This window comes from Leuciscus leuciscus (assembly GCF_965113295.1).
Source record: "Leuciscus leuciscus genome assembly, chromosome: 19".
Classification (NCBI taxonomy): Eukaryota; Metazoa; Chordata; class Actinopteri; order Cypriniformes; family Leuciscidae; genus Leuciscus; species Leuciscus leuciscus.
Genome location: NC_138743.1, coordinates 29,262,756 through 29,283,633, shown reverse-complemented (window position 1 = coordinate 29,283,633; position 20,878 = coordinate 29,262,756). Strand labels below are relative to the sequence as shown.

At 37.2% G+C, this 20,878-nt stretch overlaps 2 protein-coding genes across 2 annotated transcripts; one reads left to right on the top strand and one right to left on the bottom strand.

Annotated features, from left to right (window-relative positions):
* The first annotated feature begins 835 nt into the window (after positions 1-835).
* Positions 836-4,844, top strand: LOC309481893 (E3 ubiquitin-protein ligase RNF170). The gene is made up of 6 exons (XM_082146997.1): positions 836-1,090; positions 2,142-2,208; positions 2,415-2,523; positions 3,505-3,578; positions 3,706-3,816; positions 4,314-4,844. Exons 1-6 carry the CDS (start codon positions 1,065-1,067, stop codon positions 4,617-4,619), a joined length of 693 nt encoding a protein of 230 aa, XP_082003123.1. The 5' UTR covers positions 836-1,064; the 3' UTR covers positions 4,620-4,844.
* Positions 4,845-4,950: 106 nt separating this feature from the next.
* On the bottom strand, positions 4,951-20,634 carry pfas (phosphoribosylformylglycinamidine synthase). Its single transcript, XM_082146996.1, has 29 exons — positions 20,491-20,634; positions 19,467-19,594; positions 18,560-18,692; positions 18,360-18,465; positions 18,071-18,269; positions 16,513-16,618; positions 16,272-16,412; positions 16,066-16,190; positions 14,235-14,363; positions 13,952-14,083; positions 13,732-13,860; positions 12,832-12,905; positions 12,531-12,687; positions 12,384-12,445; positions 12,135-12,296; positions 11,961-12,065; positions 11,126-11,257; positions 10,567-10,797; positions 10,221-10,401; positions 9,318-9,401; positions 9,065-9,220; positions 8,719-8,838; positions 7,866-8,011; positions 7,518-7,725; positions 7,339-7,430; positions 6,652-6,766; positions 6,245-6,391; positions 5,856-5,996; positions 4,951-5,634 (listed from the first exon to the last, which is right to left on the bottom strand). The coding sequence occupies exons 2-29, from the start codon at positions 19,588-19,590 to the stop codon at positions 5,327-5,329; spliced, it is 3,945 nt and encodes a 1,314-aa protein (XP_082003122.1). The 5' UTR covers positions 19,591-19,594; positions 20,491-20,634; the 3' UTR covers positions 4,951-5,326.
* Between the last annotated feature and the right edge of the window lie 244 nt (positions 20,635-20,878).

The following is a 20,878-nucleotide window of genomic DNA, read 5'->3' as shown; positions in this document are numbered from 1 at the left end:
TTTATATATAAAATAAGAGACACATTAGTGCCTTTATTGCGAATCCATTGTATTCTATTACGTTTTTTCATGACACTTTCCTTTATTCCATTAATAATTTCACCACAAAGCCACATCATTTAATCACATTACAGCATATACTCAAGCTCAAGAAATAAGCCCAAAATAAATTTTCTGTTGGAACTGCTCACTACGATATGGGACAGCCTATGGTGGCACCAATCCTAAACTGACATGACACTGGACTTTAAACCATGACAGCCTTCAGAATCTTATTTAGGCCAGGGGCCTTTAACCTGCCCCTGCTATTTTCAGCCACTGTGACCTTGCAGTTTAGGCAAAAATGGTAAAATAAATATTAGCTTGAGACATTTTTAGTAAGAAGGTCTAGGGCAAATGCACTGATGGTATGAAGCCAATGTGGGCAACTAAGTCAATAAAGAATTTCGAGATAATAAAAACACACACATAATGCTCCAGCTACACTGTACACAGGTACATAGATTGGAGGGTCAATGTATTTAATACAATTAGCCTATGGGGTATAGTATTAAAGTAGGTTTAGCTTTATTTTAACCTGCTGGATTGCCCCAGTTACTGGCACCCAAGTGAAATGCCTTTCTTTGGTCATCCATATGGGACAGTGTATTATATTGTGTAAACTTACGGTAAACCATTGACAGACGACTAACCTTCTTAAAGTAGGAGGAGACTTACAACCTGTCTTTGAATGTCTGATAGTGGTCACATGACAAAAATAAAACACTTGAGACCGAGGAATGGCCATGGCTTTGATCAACACAAATATTGCCAATCAGTACACTTTCATATCGATGAACATATTGCAGAGATCAGTGATATTGCAAGCAACTTTCCTGAATTTCAAAAATCCAACAGGAAATCAGTGTAGTTACCTAATCTCCAAAAAAGGGACTGAAGTGGGACTGAAAGCCCTGGCTAATGATTAACCTGTCTGTCAAATGTACTGTGTACAGTGAAGCAGTTGAAAGCATTTCAGTCTTTACCTTCCACGAGAGAAAGCAACTGAATTACGAACAAGAAACATGCCCAGCCGCGGCTTCCACAACAGGTAAGGTGAGAGAGTCTGACTATTTGTGTTTTTAATATATTTCATGCACATTTCTGTGCCTGGTAATCCTACATTGAGTGTTTAAATGATGACATACATCTTGCATATATGAGCAAAGCAAATTATGGTTAAACTTTATTTTAAGGTGTCCTTGTTACAGTGTAAGTATTGAGTAAAATACATGTCCTTAATATAGGGTTAGTAACATAATTTACTTTTATTACTATTTCATGTAGCATGTAACGAGGACACTATCAAATAAAGTGTTACCCAAATTAATATAACAGACTTTGTGTGATATAAGGTTATATTTGAACAGTTTAATCATATCCAGCATTTCTTTAAAAGAGAGAGAAATATATATTATTAAACATAGAAATGTATATATAAATAATACTTTTGAAGCTATTCATGTATTATGATGAAGTGTTGTGTCCTGCGACTGCAGGTTAAGTGTGTTATGATATGTTGGGGCAATAAAAGGCTCCACACAGACACACTAAACAATATGATATCAGATTTCAACATGTCAGTCAATCTTTTTTCAGTCTAAAAGTCTCACATTTCTTAAATACATTCACATGGGATCATGTGCACATTGTGTTGTTTTACAGACAATTTTGCTATATAATACCTTAAAATAAAGTTCTTTTCATATCAAAAGCAAAGGTTAGTGTTAGTTGTAAGTCTGCCTGATATTGCGTCATCACAGGTGTAAAACACAGGTGTGTCAGACAGCTAAATTTAGATTTCGTACGTGCTCCTCCAGAGTCAGCCTATCCAAACTAGATAAATCGTGCAATAAATTTTGTAACAAAAAAACAGGTTTTATCTTGAGATGAATAAATGTTTTTATTCTAATGAAGACAGTCCACCCAGAATTTCACAAGAAAATTAACTGTAATTAATTGTAATTCAACTCCTGATGCACATTTAATGATGATGACCTTTCAAACGCTAGTCCCGCATTGTGATTTGAAGTCTTGAAGGAATTGGTGAACATAAACTCCACAGTATTGCATTTCAATAACTGCATCTCTCACTTTTGAAGGTCCTCTCTACACTCAAAGATGAGGTGTCAAGGTCAGCCACACAATCCTCACGTGAACAACAGAGAGGTGAATACATACAGTATTAGTACAGTATTCCTCTATTATGTATTTTTCTAATTAAATGCATCATTTCCACATTAGAAATGTGAATTTCAGTGTATTTCAATACAATAATACAAAATTAAAGAATCCTAGAAATAAATGACATGTAAGTATTACTATTTTTGTTGTTGTTTAGTATATACTGTAATCTCTAAATTTTGTACTTGCAGGATTTGCCTAAAATGTGGTTACCAGCTGGCAACAGGGATGTCCACTGCCCCGTGTGTTTACAGATCGCCAGTTATCCTGTAGAGACAAACTGTGGACATCTTTTCTGTGGTGCGTGTCAGCCGACTGCAAACTACATCATTGCAAAAGAAACAATTATTTGGATCTCAGATGTTAGTTTCATAATGTTAGTCATAACATGTTGGTTCACTTAAAGTGCTTTAGACTATAGTAACTGGGGCCGGTTGCATAAGCATAGCTGTTATGTTAGCAGTTAGTCAAGGGGCAGTCAGTCTTACTAAATTAGACCAATCTACGTTTTTATGTAACTGACTCCAAAACGTTATGAACAGACTAAAAGAAAACAATTGGATGACTAACATGTAAAACTAGTCTTAGCGGTTTATGCAACCGGCCCCTGGTCAGGTCTACTGCGAGAGAGCAGATGGTGGTGGGCTATTTACTACCAGGTCATGTGACTCTCAGTGTTGTGTATGCTGGGTAATATTATACTGTTACCATAGTTACGAAAGCCATGCCTCTCACCTGACCCAGATCACGTGAATACACTCAGAGAGGGAACATTTTTAGATTTACGTTAATAGCAAACTACAAGGTTAATACAGAATTCAAAACGTTGTACCATCACATTGTAATTCTCGCACCACTTTAAATAAGCTCAAGAGACTGAAATAAAGAGCAGCAAAGATACAAGCAATAAAAATGAGTCATAAAAATAGATATGTGGTGATACACAAGTCTACCTTTTTGATTCAATCAATTATTCCAATATCTATTGTTCTTATTATTCTTCCTTCTAGTATTGCTATGGAAAATTAAATTTTTAAGGCATCTATCCAATAAAAATATTCTAAACTATTGCAAATAAATACATTTCTGTTTGCCAAGAAGACAATTTAATTAAGTTGGCCCAACTTAATTTGGGCCAGTGTAATTGAGTTGGTCCAACTCAATTTAATTGGCCCAAATTGAGTTGGAGTATAAAGGGCCTGAATCATTTGTCGGAGTGAATAGGCACATAGTAATGGAGAGGCCAATGCTTATCTGTCTTCTGTCTCTTTCCCTCTCCAGCACCATGTCTGATATCTTACTGGAAACATTGCTCCTGGTTAGATGCCATCAACTGTCCTTTGTGCAGACAGACGGTAAGAGATTTCTTAGCTGATGCAGTCTCAAAAATATGAGATAGATAAACCTCTCATCGTATTTGGTGTCTTTTATTATATAGACAACCACTAAAATGAAAGGGTTATCTTTATTCTGTATACTCAGGTGAATAAGATATGCCGTCTCTTCAGCGAGAACAGAGCTGACTGTAAAGAGAGAGAAGTGCTGAGACATGTCAGAGACTATAACAAGCGCTACTCTGGAGCACCAAGACAGGTAAATACTTAATCAGAGCATGTCCCGTTTCACTCTACAAAAACATTAATATAAATATCATATAAACGTTACAATGCGATTGTAGTAGCTCGGCATTATTCATCATGTAATCTGACTACAGCCAGCCTCTGCGTTGTGTGTACTGCGCATGCTGTAAAAGACAGGTGATAGTTTACTTAAAAAACTTAATTATATAACCTTTCTTTTTTGTTGACAAGATCGTGCCGCTCCCTGTAAATCAATGCAGTGACCATTATTACTTCTCAGCAGAGTTTATCATTTTATTTGCTATGGACTATATCACATCACCACACCTATTTCGGTTCCTGATGCCTCAAAGGTTGTGAAACCACAGGCCATGGCCTGCAGGAAAGACATTAAGGCCTACTGTTGGATGACACTGCACGGATATGTTTTTATTGTTCAGACACACGTCACACACTGATATCACACGTGCTAGGTCATATGCTGCAATATGATCATCTTTTTCTTTCTAGGTTAAGGACTACCTGTGTGATACACCTCTCTTCCTGCTCTTGCTGGTGAGATGGCTGGGGAACATGGGCGGCCTGGTGTGGCTGTTTCTCTTGAGGGTGGCTGTGTGTGGATTTGGTGCTGCCATGTCCTTGGCCTCCCCATTGGAGACTCTTCCTGGGCCGTTGAGCAGTGTGCTGAGCACCCTGGATGATTTTGTAGTGGTCTTCCTTCTGCTCATCTCTATTATTAACATCAACCAACAGATGGGGACACAGAGGACAGGAACGCGCTCAGTCACGCAGGGTGTGCTGACCGACGCTTTGTAGAGGACAGTGATAATGTGCTTACTAGCATGTTGAAATTACACTAATCAACCTTGTTGGCAAAGGTTAACGGTGTTATGACCTGCTGCACTTTGGTCTTAGTGAACATGGAGTTCGGATGTTATAAAACCAGGCAATTTTAAGTGTTTTATTAAAAACAGATTGTACATAATAAATGTAAAGTGCTTTTGTAAATATTCATGTTTCTAATAAATACTTATTTATATATTTTTTTGTTTAATCGCTTAACTTTCACACAAGGGAAACCCAGACATGACACAGAAACATTTAATCAAGATTGTTTTAATACTTTTGAAAGCGTTTGTAGTATTTCCTCTCTATAGCATTTTTTCAGTGGAATGTCTACCATTTTCTGGAATGTATATTTTGGATTTTTAAAATAAAAAATGGTGACAATCGGCCATTGCATTTTTACTATATCTTAATGCAATTAAAATAGCCCATTATGTATTAAGACAAGCATATGTTGAGGCATCAGTTTTCAGCAGGAATCTGCATGTTAATTAATTCTACCAAAGTACATACATACAATAAACCAGATCTGAATTATAAATATGAATGTAAGATTTCCAAACGTCAGTCCAAAATCATTCAAAATTCTCTAATAACTCTCCAAGTCAAAAGTATTAATGAGTTGGCTAGTCTGCCTATTTGTTTATCATCTATCACAAATGTACAGTAGCATATCTCTATGAGTTCTGACACCAGACTGCTGCATTACGGAACATGGTAAGCCACGGTGAGGGTTCCAGTGATCTGCGGAGGTGGCGAGGGGCCCAAGCCCACTGCCAGCCCAGCACGGCCCGCTCCGGATGGGGCATCATGGCCAGGTGGCGGCCATCTGCAGAGCAGATGCCTGCCACACCTTGTGCGGAACCATTGGGGTTCATGGGATAGATTTCAGTAGGGGTGCCCGAGTCATCCACATAACGCAGAGGAGCTAAAGAGGCGCTGGTCAGCTTCTGCTGAGCCTCGGGAGAACGAAACTGCATCAGACCTGTGGAACGAAAGAGGTGTTTTTAAATGTCACACAACAGGAACAACACACACTGCAGAGTTTTAGCCTTTGTTAATACGTCGATAGAGAGATCTAACTATATTATAAGCAGAAATTATGCCTCCCAAAAAATGTAAAATGGTCTCGGACTTTTGGACCCCACTAACAGAAGAAGTAAATGCACCTGTCAAGTACAGTGTTACAATGGACAGATTTCTAACCTTCTCCATGAGCGACCCAAACACCCAGAGCAGAGCCCTCCATTCCCTTAAGCATGATGGCCGGAGAGGGCAGGATGCCCACACTCACAAATCTTGATTCAAACCGGCCAGATTTGTTATGGGTCAGAGTAACATCAGAACCTGCAATAAAAAAAAAAAAATTATAAAAAAATTGTAAATAAAAATGAAACAATCTAATATAAAACAAACTATAAAATTTAGAAATATATATATATATAAAATAAAATAAAATTTAATAAATATATTTAATTTATAATAAAAAATTAAATACAGTGAAAGTAGTTAGAGAAAAGAAAGTGACGAAATTCTTGAGGCTGTGATTGCCATTTACACATTATATGGATGAGACTAAAAGTATTCTCTCTCACCTCCATCCTCTCTTTCACCCACCCAGCCCAGCAAAGCCAGAAGCTGACACCCGTTACACACTCCTAGACTCAGCGTGTCTTTACGATTGCGGAAGCGCTCAAACTCCTCACGAGCCTTGGGGTTAAAGGTCACTGTTGCAGCCCACCCTGATTAACAAGAAAAAGTCAAAGCATCTGATCCTCAGCTGGAGAACAAGTGCTAACAAACACTCAATTTCAGTATGCAGAGTGGCAAGGCCAGTATAAAATGACCTACAAGTCGATTTTCGCAAATCTAAAGCCATTTAAACAGTCAATGGTGGGGATGCTTGTTATTATATAGCAGAACTATCATACAGTTCAGCAGTGATATGTAAGAGTGCTGCAACATGCAATAGTGTTGCAACATGCAATAGTGTGATTTTCACCTTTAGCTGACCCCAGCACATCTGCATAGCTGAAACCACCCACAAACACCACGGCTCGGAAGGGGTCAAGGGTCGTGGAGCCTGAGCACAGGTCCTGCATTGTGACATCCCACACCTACAAATGGAAAAAAAGTCCAATAATAAATCAAACTCAGTCTTGTTAACTGTTAACATTGAACATTGTGCAAGAAAACAAGCAGCATTTGTGGTATTAGTGAACAAACATAATGCTAAAAGCTTAATTTTATTGTAAAATTGGTGGTTAATTGTATAAAACAGAGTGTGGTATTTATGCATACGCTATAATAACAACATGTATAGGGCTATGTTAATGCATTTACATACTTGCACACATGATGCTTACGTTTCAAAGCAACTGAAAATCATAAATTTACTTTCTTGTTTTATTTTTACAAATATTTTTTCACAAAAAATTATAAAAAATACAGTAAAAACAGCAATATTACTACAAGAATAACTGTTTTCTATTTTAATGTAATTTCAAATGTAATTTATTCCTGTGATGGCTGAATTTTTTGCATCATTACTCCAGTTTTTAGTGTCACATGATCCTTCAGAAATCATTCTAATATGCTGATTTGGTGCTCAAGAAACATTTCTTATTATCAATGTTAAAGTTATTCAACAGCATAGCTATCATTTTTTGGTGTTTATGTGCACCTTTACCTCAAATCCAGCCATGAACAGAGAAGCGGACATCTCTCTGTCTCCATTACTGCCTTCCTCTCTCACAACAGCTACGCAAGGTTTCCCTGAAGCTAAAGCACAATCCAAATATCTTAACATACAGGTCAAGTATGAATAAAGGAACGATACATGATTGTGAAATGGGTCCATGGTCTCACCAAGCTCTTTACTGATGGGTGTTTGGGAGGGGTCAAAGGTGAGTTTGAGGTATGGCTGTGTGCGAGAAGCAAGCCCTTCTTCTTCTGCTTGGACACACAGTGGATTAGCCTGCAGTCGCTCCAGCTGAAAACTTGTGCTTTCCCATACCGCCCTAAGTGTGGGTAGACGCTCATCCAGCACTTCCTGTCCACGCAGACTCACTCTGACCTACAAGACAGTATGGAAAAGTAATCAGCAGTTATTGATCACTCTTCCCTGCACATCACTTAATCATTGAAGTATAATAATATCCCATTGGACTCCATTAATCCACGCATATGCTTTTAGATAAAAAGAGCTCAGCTCACCTTGGCATCGGGTCCAAAACCAGAAGTTGTGCCAATTCTGTGACACAAGAGACCAGCATCTGTGTATCTCTGACAGACACTCGATGCATTGCTCTCGCACACCTCCAAAACCAGACCAAGCTCCTCTGAAAAAAGAGCCTCCATCACTGAAAGAGAGGAATGGGAAGAGATATGTATATAGCCACGTTTCCACCCTAGCGGCAAATTTAATCTTGTGAAAAATATGAATATAGCAAAGAATTATTGCGAATAAAGCAGCACTTCTCCCCTGTGTGCTCAAGAGAACAAAACCATCACTTTTGGAGAAGTGTTGTTATTTTTAAATAGACTAAAACTATAAAATAGCTGAAATAGAATAAAATGTAAATATTACATTAAAAAACTTGATAAAAAATTTGAAAATAAAAAGTATTTAATTGAAGTATTAAAATGACTAAAACTGAAAAATTAAAGCTCAACAGAATAAAAAAAAAAAAGAAACTAGTCAAATAAAATGACTAAAACAAACTAATTTTAAAATACAAATGTTAATATGATAATTTATTTATATTTTTAATGCAATGCAATGCCTTACCTAGGATTAAAATCACATACAAATAGGACGATTACCATTTCACAAGAAACTACATTTAAAATGTTAATAAATACTATAACAGTATATAAATAATACTAAAATAACACTTTTCCAGAGAAACGAGTGAGTGTATACATTTTCTTGTGCATTTTGGAAGTTTTATTCACAATTTGGTGTTTCCATGCAGACTGTAAAACAGCTTATGATGGATGGCACAAGTATCTTTAACAAAAAATCTTGAGCTTTTTCCAAAACATAAATCATATTTTTATCACCAACCGTCAACGCCTTCTAAAGGCAGGTCCACCTCCATCCCATGATTCCCTGCAAAGGCCATCTCCAGCAGACAGGAAATGAGCCCTCCATCACTGACATCATGTCCTGCAGTCAGCAGTCGATCTGCAATATAAAGTTTACATCAACAGACTGTACATAGATAAGATGCTGCTGCACATCAACAAATACAGGCAGCAGAGTTTGGGAGCAGTAAACACTGTTTCTAGATCAGTTAATGGATGTTTTTTTTAACAGCTTAGCTACATCTATAGAAGAAGAATGGTGCGGTTAATGTATCAATATATAAGATGAAGTAAAATATCAGCTTATATATAAAGCACATACTGACCCTGAATCAATGTCTGTGTGGTGTTGAAGCAAGCAGAGAGCTTGTCTGGCTGATCCAGATCCGGGCTGCAGTCTCCGAGTTGCCCATAACACTGAGCTAAAGCAGAGCCGCCCAGCCTGTATTTACCTGAGCTCACAGGCACATACAGAAGCACACCTGAGAAAGGAAGAGAGAGTGTGTGAAAGATGTACACAATGGTGATCTGTTTTTGATATGAGAGGTAAAAAGTGGTAAAGATTCACAAAGTCCTAACCTTTGTCATCAGGGTTTTCCAGGTCAGGGGTCACAGTAGCTGTGATATCAGGACACACAGCATACACTGAGATAACCAAAGAGCCTAAAACACAAGAAGAGTAGTTTGTTGTGCGACATAAAAAAAACATACAGGCAATATCTCACCTAGCATTATACAAAGGTAAGCACTATGCACAGGTAAATGTCTGGTTGAGTATTTAATATACAATATCCTAGTGATAATATAATATACTTGTGAACTCAGCTAGTAAAAACTACAGTAGCTGTAAATTATGTAAATTAAATATGCTTTTCTCACTGAATCCCTCACCTAAATCACGCAGTTAACACTGAATGCATTGGGTGGCGCTGTGGATGTGTGACGTCGATGTGATAAGAGATGATGGCATGTGATGATCCAAGTAAAATATTTTAAGTAAATATTTTTTAGTTCTTACTGGCATATTTGGTTATTTGAGTCATAATACAAAATATATATTACATTTAATTTATTATGTAGATATATTACATTATGTTTAATAATATATAGACAAAACTTTTTTAAAGTTTGGGGTTGGTAAGAGTTTTTTTTTTGTTGAAAAATACAGTAAAAAACAGTAATATTGTCAAATATTATTACAATTTAAAATAACTGTTTTCTATTTTGATGGCAAGGTTGAATTTTCAGCAGTTTTCTGTGTCACATGATCATCTTTGATCAATGTAAAAAAAAAAAAAAAACATTTATTTGAAATAGAAATCTCTTGTGACATTATAAATGTCTTTACTTTAGTGTCCTTCCTGAATAAAAAAATAAATAAAAAAATACTTGATTGGTGTATATAAAATACATACATAAAATACATACATGTCATACCTCTTCTAACTGCATTTTAAATAGCGACCTGCACAAGACAGATACCTGGGGCTTTAACCGTTTCTCCACTGACACGTGCAGCCATGCTAAGTGAATCTTTTCCCCCATCCACTGCCACTCCCAGCTGACCCATGACCTCACACATGGCCTGGCAAGCCTCCCAAAGACTCGCTCCCTCTCCTGGCAGCTTAGCAGCCCACATCCAGTTACCACTGCACTTTACATCCTGTGAAGATATGCACAGATATCTTTGGATGACAAGTGTGTGTGTGTGTGTGTGTGTGTGTGTGTGTGTGTGTGTGTGTGTGTGTGTGTGTGTGTGTGTGTGTGTGTGTGTTCAAATGACATGCTGTCACTTAACATGTTAAAAAATGCACACGAGTTTATTCACCTTGAGAGCAGTCACTCTTGCAAACACCAGGTTAGTGAGAGCTTCTCCCACAGCCATTCGAGCCCCAGCTGCCGGTGACACAAGCCCTTTGATTGGCTGTTCGCCTATCGCTGTGGCTGCACCCTGGAGGCTGAACGGAGACAGGGCAACAACAGCTACGTCAGCCAGTGGAGTGTGAAGAGGACCTACACACTGTTGCTGAGCAATCAGACCAGTCACAGATCGATCAACCTGGAACAGAGGGGTTTTATTTCATTTGAATTCATGTTTGTCAATTAAAAATGCTGTCCAAAAGTCTTTATGAATTTTTTTATTATTTTGAAATGCCTGTAAATTAGATCAGACAATTAACTAATTGAGTCAATATTTAAAAGAAATTATTCAATTACTGAATATATTTAAATGTAATTATTAAAAAGATTTATTACATTAAAGATGGCAAGATAACACATTCAAATGTCTGGATGTACAAGGGAGTATATAAATAAGTACCACTGCAATAGACAACCTGGACAAAGTCATATATTATTATGCATGTGCTAAAGAGGGAGTATTATACCTTGTTGGTGAGGTAGCGCTTGCTGGCCACAGCAGGCAGCCGCAAAACTCTCTGTAGAGCAGGAAGAACAGAGAGACCCGCAGGAAGAGAGAGAGGCTGCAGAGTCACAGCCATGTGCTCCAATACAAACTCCTGAAAAAGAGACAGTTGACACATGTAGTACTGACTGAGCAGTGAGTGACTTTTACATACTCATAAGTAAAACAATCAAACATGCTTAGTGTGAAAAACAAGGGTGTCCCTAGGGAACGAGCTGCAATACTGAAATACTGCTAAACCCCAGTTTAATTACTCAAAAATCCTTGTCTTTCAATGGATATTACTGTGTAATGACCTGAGAATCATTTTCCCTGACTATATTTCAGCAATCATGTTGTGTGTTTTCAATGTGCTGTTAAGATTCAGATGATGCTAGATTCCTGAATAATCACTTCATGAAATCTTGCATCATTTGTCAGCAATGAAGCAGATCTTAACTGTGCATGCAGCTTGTGAATAGGTAAAGACAAGTGATATCCTATATCCCGTTTTGAAAAATGGGGGCACTTTTTTGATGGGGGGGGTCTATACCCCAGTAATAATGAAATGCTAGAAACGCTCCTGGTGATAAATAAAGACAAAAAAAATGATAAATCCAGATTTTTTTTTTTATAAATCCAGAAATTAATCCAGATTTCAAAGTCTGGACACTGCATTTCAAAAATCAGCCAAGAGAGGGTGCACTCTACCACAATTTCTATTTTTCTTGTTCTTCAGCATAGCTATTAGCTAAAAAAGCATCCAAGCAGCTCTATGTCTAGTAGAGATTAATCAACAAAATAGATTGTTTTTGCACCTTCTGCGGCATCTTTCCCAGGACCCAATCCAGCTCCAGATCCACAGGGCTCCGCCCACTGTCAAGCCCATTGGTCTGTTTACACAGGTCATCCACCAGCACGATCTATAGAGAAATATATGCACATAATCAGAAAGTATCAAGAAGTGTCCAAAACTACAAAAATGCACTCACCTTGCCATCACCAGTTATCTTGCCAACAAAGTCAACAGGACACTTCTCCCTCTGACACACACTCTCGAGGAAGCTCCGGTCAGAGGGGCGGAGCAACAGAGCATTACTCTCCTGATACTCCGCCCCCCACAGCTCCAAAACACTGAGGGTGGGGTCACCTCTCTGAGCATCAGGGCAAAATATGTATGTGACTGATATGAAACACTTTGACATTAAGATCAAGATACAGATGTTTTGATAAAATCTCACCTTAAACTTGCTAGTATAGATAATGGCACCAGCAGGCTCACTCAGCTCCTTTAACACGTTACCTACACAAATAACATGGTGTTTTTGAAGTCTAGGCTTCAGGAGAGAGCACATTGTGCTAAGCTCATCTTATTTTTTGACCCCTACCATTTCCTCCAGCACCCTGGTCATGAATGCTGCAGATGGGGTTTCCTTCCATTCGCTCTAGGCAGGCCCTGAGAGCCCGGTTCATCTTTTGCTCCATTTCAGCATCTCCTCTCTGAACTGCTCCAAGATCCCTGGCACTGGAGTTATCACCTTGAACCTACAATAATACACACATTAAGTTGCATCATCGCACAGAATATGAATAATGATGCAATACACAAGCATTCCCTGTAAACACAAAGAAAACACCTGTACTTTAGAGCAGCTAGTAAATTCATTCACTTAAAACATTTAGGTGTACCTGTACAGAAGAGGCAGCACCTCCGCCAACACCAATCCTGTACACAGGACCTCCCATTTTCACCACCTCCATACCTGCCGACGACAAGAGAAAATAGCTATTTGTATGCAGTAATGTTCAAAAGGTTGGGGTCAGTGATACTTTTTGAAAGAAATGAATTCTTCTATTCAGCATGAATGCATTAAATTGACCAAAAGTGGCAGTAAAGACATTTAATGTCCAAAAAGATTCTATTTCAAATAAACACTGTTATTTTGAATTCATCAAACAATTCTGGAAAAAATGCATCATGTTTTACACAAAAATATTAAACAGCACTATTACACTAATGTTTCTTGAGCACTAAATCAGCATATTAGATCAATTTCTGAAGGATCATGTGACATTGCAGACTGGAGTATGGCTGCCGAACATTCAGCTTTGCCATTACAGGAATACATTTTAAAATATATTTAAAAGAAAACCAGCTATTTCAACTTGTAATAATATTTCATAATATTACTGTTTTACTGTATTTTTGGTCAAATAAATGCAGCCTTGGTAAGCGTAAGAGAAAAAAACACATTAAAAGCACTTGCACTTGCTAAACCTTTTGTATATAAATGTCTTAATGTTTTCTTTAATACCATTATTATTTATTAAGTTTTTATTGAGGAAAACATACATGTACTACACCTCAAATCCAACAGCAATTGTTTATATTATAATGGTTATATTTCTTTTCTCTTTTTGACTCTGCTTTTGTTGTGTGCATTGATGCTTTGGCAATATTTTATGTTTAACAACCAAGCTAATAAAATATTTTGAAATTGACTAGGAAAGAAGGAATAAAGAAAGATGCCAATGTAGGAGGATTTAAAAATATTATGGTGCATCAGGTGTCTCTTTTTTCTTATGTACCTGGTGCAGCTTGTTCTTTCTCCACGTGCTGGTCCTCAATAGAGCCCAGCCCACCACTGAACATGATTGGTTTGATCCACTCCCGACGTTCGCCGTTAGCCAATCGCATTCCAAAGGAACGAGCAAAGCCTTAATAGGAAAGAAAATAACAAATTAAGAGCTGTAAATCCAAGCCAAAAACCACAAATAAGCATATGACTACTGTCCTGCTAGATTTCACCTGCTAGAACTGGCTCCCCAAACTTATTGCCATAGTCAGAGGCTCCATCACTGGCCTCTATGGCCACCTGGAGTGGAGGAGCAAAGCTGGATGGGTACTCCCACCCTTCCTCCTCCCACGGGAGCACAAAACCTGAGAAGAGAGAAGATCCTGGTATGTGGAAGTGTGCTCAAAAAACAAAATATGGAAAAAAAATGGGCACTATACAATAAGTTTAAAGGGCACTATACAATAAGTGGTAGAGGTTCATTCTTGAAACAGAACAAATGGATTAATAGCTTACCTGGGATGTGCAGGTTACCAAAGCAGTACCCAGCAGTGCCTGCGATCACATGACCACCCTTTCCAGCGCTCTGCACATCTCTGATTCGCCCACCAGTACCTGTGGTGGCACCGCTGAATGGAGCAACACCTGGATGTAATAAAGGGCATTTTATGACTCAAACATGAGCCACAGTATTGTTATTGTTAACTAAAACCACAAAAAATATTGCCCTGTAGGGGTGAGAATCACCAGAGGGCTCACGATACGATATCATCACGATTCTTAAGCCACAATGCGATTTTATTGATTTTAAACATTTTGTGATACTACAATTGATTTTTCAAATGCAATTTTTTTCAAACGTCCCCAAACGAAAAAAAGTTACGTTTCTTTTCAATTATGAAATGTAATAATGTGCAGAATCACATTTATATAATTGTTTTACGAAAACACATACATATGCAATTAACAGACACTTAAATGCATCCAAATTGGATGCTAGATGGTGCTATGGGGTTATTTTCATTGTGAAATAACCTTCACAATAATAAGAGAGTTTGATTTCAAAAGAGCATAACCGCTGTCAGGTAATGATGATGCAGGCTGTTTTAAGCATAGATATATACATAGATTCCTCATTACCAGCTGTTTCTATGGGCCGCTATACGTAAGCTGTCCGCCACATTGGAACGGTCAAAGTTTATCCGTGAACACTTGAGAGAAAGTTGACTGTCTGCAAATGTATTTAGATAAATGTATGGATCTCTATATCTGTGACTTCAGCAGATGATTTTCATAGGATTTAGTTTATCATTAATGTTAGATAAGGCGAAGACATTAGCTAACACGGCATTAAAAAGCTACCGTAGCTTAAAACCGGTAATGTTGAGTTAATGCATATTAAAAAAAACAACGATAACACAAATGCACATGTGAAAGGTTATCCCATTTCTTCGGGAATTAAAATCTCAACGGTTTTTACAAGTAGAGACTGTGCAGTGTTATGGCATCTTGGAAAAACTCATCGATTTTTACTGTGAGTGACGACAGCATCTGAAACGTTGACCGTTCCAAAATCAACGAGTCTGGAGCGGTCAAATGGGCATCTACGTACTGTATACACATCTATGGTTTTTAAGTATCCTTCTTCACCCTGTCATTGCATTAGACACCTTTTACTGCTGCTGCTGTCCATTGTCTGTTAATCGTGTTGTATTATGAACAAGATTTGACGTTATGTGGATAGCTACTTTGATTCCAATTGCGTTTTGTTGCATCGCAGCGTGCAGCTAGCTTGCCATCATACCATTCCACTAAAATGTCCATGTCGAATTAACAAATTTATTTAGCTTTCACTGTGTGGTCTTGTTCAGAAATATGCAAGAACATGCTTCCTTTACACACAGTTCACTGCGTGTGTCCGAGAGAAAAGAGAGGGAGATGCGGTAGTGCTAATTTACTTGGGCTGTTTGTGAACTTACAGTCTGAAGGAAAGATTTCAAATTATTATTATTTCCTGCATGCCAAATTTAAGTCATTAAAGATTATTATTATTATTATCAATACTGAAATAAAATAAATTACAGCTAAATATATATATATATATACAAAAAAACACCAAATGAAAACTGAACAAACATAAATAAAAACTAATTTAAGACATTAAAAAATACTGTAATGGCATATAAATAATACGAATGCTCAAATTTAGCATTACTCATTTATAAGTAATATTTTGCTTATTGATCATGTTTTGAGTAATAGCTATTTTAATTCTCATTCAAATGAATTTAGGTTGGCCTCTACACGTGTGAAAAAGCGAGCAGATTAAATGTGTATTGGATCAGACCAGTGGGGAAGTTGTGAGTCTCTGCAGTGAAGATGATGTGTCTGGTAGCATGTCGGGCTTCATAGGGACTGGCCTGAGCAGGGTTTTTGGGATACATGCACTCCAGCTCCATGCCTTTAATACCACTACAAACACACAAGAACCACATGAGACTTCCTGCTAAAGTGCCATTCAAACGGGTTGACATTTACAGTGAAGCATCTAACCTGCTGTTGTCACAGAATTTGATGACATTGTTCTGGTTGCTATGGTGCTGAGTGCCCATAATGAGGCTGAAGAGCGTCTCCTTCTGCTCTTCTCCATCAATGATCATCCGCCCTCGGAAGAACCAATGGCGGCTGTGCTCACTGCAGGACAAACAGGGCATGAAGGCGTCATTTTTCATGCTATTGCGGATAAAAAAAACAGCCTTTCCTTTGGGGTTTGTTCTCTGGAGACCACACACACCTGTTGGACTGAGCCAGATCAAAGCATTCTACACTGGTGGGATTCCTTTTCACTCTCTGGAAGAGTGCAGTGTAGTAGTCCAGATCCCAAGAGTCAAACGCCAACCCTGTTCATACACGCAGCGAGACAAACAAACAGACAGCAACCAGATAAATATGAAATGAAGAAAAAGATGATCAGAAACAAATACAAAATCAAAAGAAAACCTGCTAAACTGAACCGTTGCTAAGAATCCCTTGGTTAATGTTGCTAACTCAGACAAGCTTTACAGAATGTCATATAGGAGCATAATCACACGTCACAACATCAGCGTAAGTGAACAAAACTGCTCCTATTCACTTTTGTTCTATGAACGCTTATTTATTAACGCTTAAGTTAATAACATTAAAAAAAAAACACTTAAAAAACACCATGGGTAACATTTATCACTATTATTAGTGACTATTATAAGTTCTAAAACATTTTTGGGTAATATCAGTAAAACTGGATTTGAACGTACCGATAAACTTACACTATTGTTCAAAAGTTTAGGGTTGGTAAGATTTTTTAAGTTTTATGAAACAAGTCTCTTATGTTCACCAAGGCTGCATTTATTTGATCAACAATACATAAAAAATTGTAATATTGTGAAATATTATTACAATTTAAAATAACTGTTTTCTATATTAAAATATTTTCAAACGTAATTTATTCCGGTGATTGCAAAGCTGAATTTTCAGCACCATTACTCCAGTCTTCAGTGTCACATGATCATTCCGAAATCATTCTAATATGCTGATTTGCTGCTCAACAAATTCTTATTAATGTATACATTTCTTATTATTGTTGAAAACAGTTGTTCTGCATTTTTAATAAAGATAAACAAAGGCTCAAATAACAGTGTGACCATTAAAAAAATCTATTTGACCTGATTGTTTTATTTCTAACTCTAGTAGGCCTTCACTAATCTCTGATACAGACACAGTGAGCTTTGTTGTAATCCACGGCTCACTTTGTCTCTCATACTGTCATACATTCTCTCCCTTCACACACCTCGTGATCTAATCAATTAGGCTCCCCTTATCTTGTGACATCTACTCTTCCTCTAATCATGTTAAGTGTCATGTGACCTTAAAATGCTGGATGATTATGTGCAGAAGAAAGAGTTGATCTCATCACTGAGTACTGACACTAACACACTTTTTAGGCATTTGATTGAATCCCAATTCAAATGCTCAGTATCTTTACTATATATGCATTATTTTCATTTTCATATAATTATACTAGTTAGTTTTATATCCTTGCACTTGTACAATAATGATGGAACGGTAAGTAGATGGCATTGAATGGTTACACTAGTAGTTAACTGATATGGGAATTTCAATTTTCCATATATTTCTCTTCTGTTAACTGGCCAATTAGCTGATGCTAATGTCATAAAGGCCAAGTATAGGCTGATTAATCTGCCTCACACTAGGTAATACCATGGTACTCTAAGCTACTTCAAAACATATATGGGATGTAAAAAAACATTTTATGTTAGTGGAAATGAGGTACAGACTCCAAACACGTCTCTTACCAAGTTCATCATTGGCCTTCTCCAAGGCAGCACGACCTTTTCCCAGAATGTCCACCTCAAACACTTCCTGTGGCTGAATATCAACGGCGAATGATGTGATTGGCTGAGGGTAAACACATTCGGTCATACTGTCATACAAGCAGCAAATCAGTCTCTCCATCTCTCCGCCCTTCATTACTCCAGTATGTCCTTCCTGGGGCTAGATGGGGATGAGAAAAGAGAGCTTTTAATCAAAACGGGTGAAAAGAACTCACTGAAACGAAAAGCTATTTAAAGCTATTCTCCTGACCTTGATGAGATGCCTGCGGGAGAGCTCCACTCTCGTCACCTGGTTCAGACCCGCACTTCGGCAGATGGACACGGCATTGGTGGACCAAGCAGTAGAAAAATTCAACCTACAACGGTTAAGATATAATTGAAAGATGTGATATAAGTTGTATCAAAGTGTACAATGCCATACCATCAAGATAAAACAGTGGCAGAGGTTACCTGGGTCCAATCTCCACCAGTCGTGTCCCATCCGCTGGTTTTAGAGTGGGTTCCTCTGACAGACAGACAGAATAGGGGGGACTAAACAACCAGCGCAAAATACCTTTCTGCTCCATGTTTAAAGAGTCGGAGCCTGAGAGAGAAAAAGATTCAGAGATGAAGAGAAGACAAATAAGAAGAGAGACACAGTTGGGGTTTAAATATTATCTAACAAAACTTAAACTAAATTGTGCTGGATAATTTAGCTGCTTTATAGCTGAATCAAATTTGTTTAATAATTTATGAACTCTGCAACATTGGCATTGTTATTGAACTGAATTGTATCAAACATTGAACAGACTTGAGCTGAATAAAGACACTATTGCCTTCTGTAGAGCTGTTCATAGCTGGATTTAGTTTGCTTCATAAAAATGAGGTAACACTATACAATAAGGTCCAATTAGTTAACATTAATTAATGCATTAACTAACATCAGCTAACAATTTGCAAGACATTCGTTACAGTATTTATTAATCTTTGTTAACTTGTTCATTGTTAGCTCATGTCCATTACATAATATGAACAGATTTTTTAATTGAATAATGTATTAGTAAATGTTGAAATTAACACAAACTAAGATTAATAAATGCTTTTTAAGTATTTTTCATTGTTAGTTGATGTTAACTAATATAGTTAAATGATGTTAAAAAAAATGGAATCTTATTGTAAAGTGTTACCACTAATGAACTTTGCAACACTGACACAGTCATTGAACTAAATTGAGCTGAATAATGACACTTGTCTTTTTACAGCTGAAATAGTATTTGCGTCATAACTAAAGAACAACAATTGTATTGGTATAAATAATTGCAAATTTACATGACAAACAGCCACAAACTCATCACCATTTTATACTGTATTCTCTCACCGTCCAGCTCTACATTGTAGCAAAGCTCTGTTGTTATAGTAACATCAGGATGAAGTTGTGCGACCCTTCTTAGGACCCGGCCCTCTCTGGTCTCCTCTCTCCTGTAGAAGCGCACGACTGGCATGATCCTGACAGAAAAAGAGAGAGAGAGAGAGAGCATCCATAAGAATGTGCTTCAAACTACGTTCACTCTGCATACTGGGGCACACTGGCACAGTAGGGAAGCATTTCCTGACCTACCTTTAATTCAATTTATCAGCAATTAAAAAAAATAAAAATAAAAATAATTCTGCTCAGTCAGAAATCAAAAGATCAGAAAAAGCTTTATTGCTTACACAAAATTATTTTTGTGTGTGTTGGTAATGAAGCTTACAGTGCACACATGTAAAGACAACAACAAGACATATTAACAAAATTATAGAATAAAAATATGAAAAAGTGTAAAGATGCAGTTTAAGTTAGAATAGGCTATACATTTACAGTTATGAACATAGTACGGATAATATGAACAAATAAGAGTGCATTTATTGCACATTTACTTATGAAAAAAGTTTTAGACTGCTAGTAATGTAGTAATGATCTTTTATGTGGAATGAGTATCAAGGGGTGAAGTCAGGGGTTAAACTGATCATTTGGGGGCTGATCATCAGTCACAAGGCAGGCAATTACAACCTAGACAGGAGTTCACCTATTCAGTTCAAAGAAAAGTGCTTTGCATGTTAATGGGTTAGATTTAAAAAGGCAACTTCATTTACATTACACGAATAAATTAATAATACCAAAACAAACACTCTCACTATGCATTGTTAACAATAAGGAGTCTTATATTAATGTTTAAGTACTGTCTCAACAGTGAGACATAGTTGTTGTGACGTACTAACAGCCTGATAATTATTTACAAACTTTTCGGTGCATATTATATCTCACAGCCAGATAAAAGTAACGTTATTGTAATTGTAACTTAGCAAATCAATGTGTTATTGTTATTACTTTTCTGCTTCAAAATGGTGAACAAGTATCTTACTTTTCGGTTGCTCAAGAAGTCCGCTGGTAGACTCGTCAATGTTGACTCGTGATAAATCTGATGTTGAACACAGCAGAAGAACAGCAAACACAGATCCACGTGCGTCGGGTTAAACCTGTCTATGGGTTAAACACGAACCTTCCGCCAGAAGGATCACCCTCTATGCGCATGCGCATTTCCACATGTGGTTTGATCAGGTTATATCTTTTTTTTCTTTTTCTTTCTTTCTTTCTTTTTTTTTTACAGTCTACGGGTTATACCCATAGAAATAGTACTGACAGTATGTCATTTGAATTGAAACAATAAATGAGCACTAATACCTATGATTTTATTTTATTTTATTTTTTTATAAAATACGGGATAAACTTGTCATTTATGAGGGTGGAAA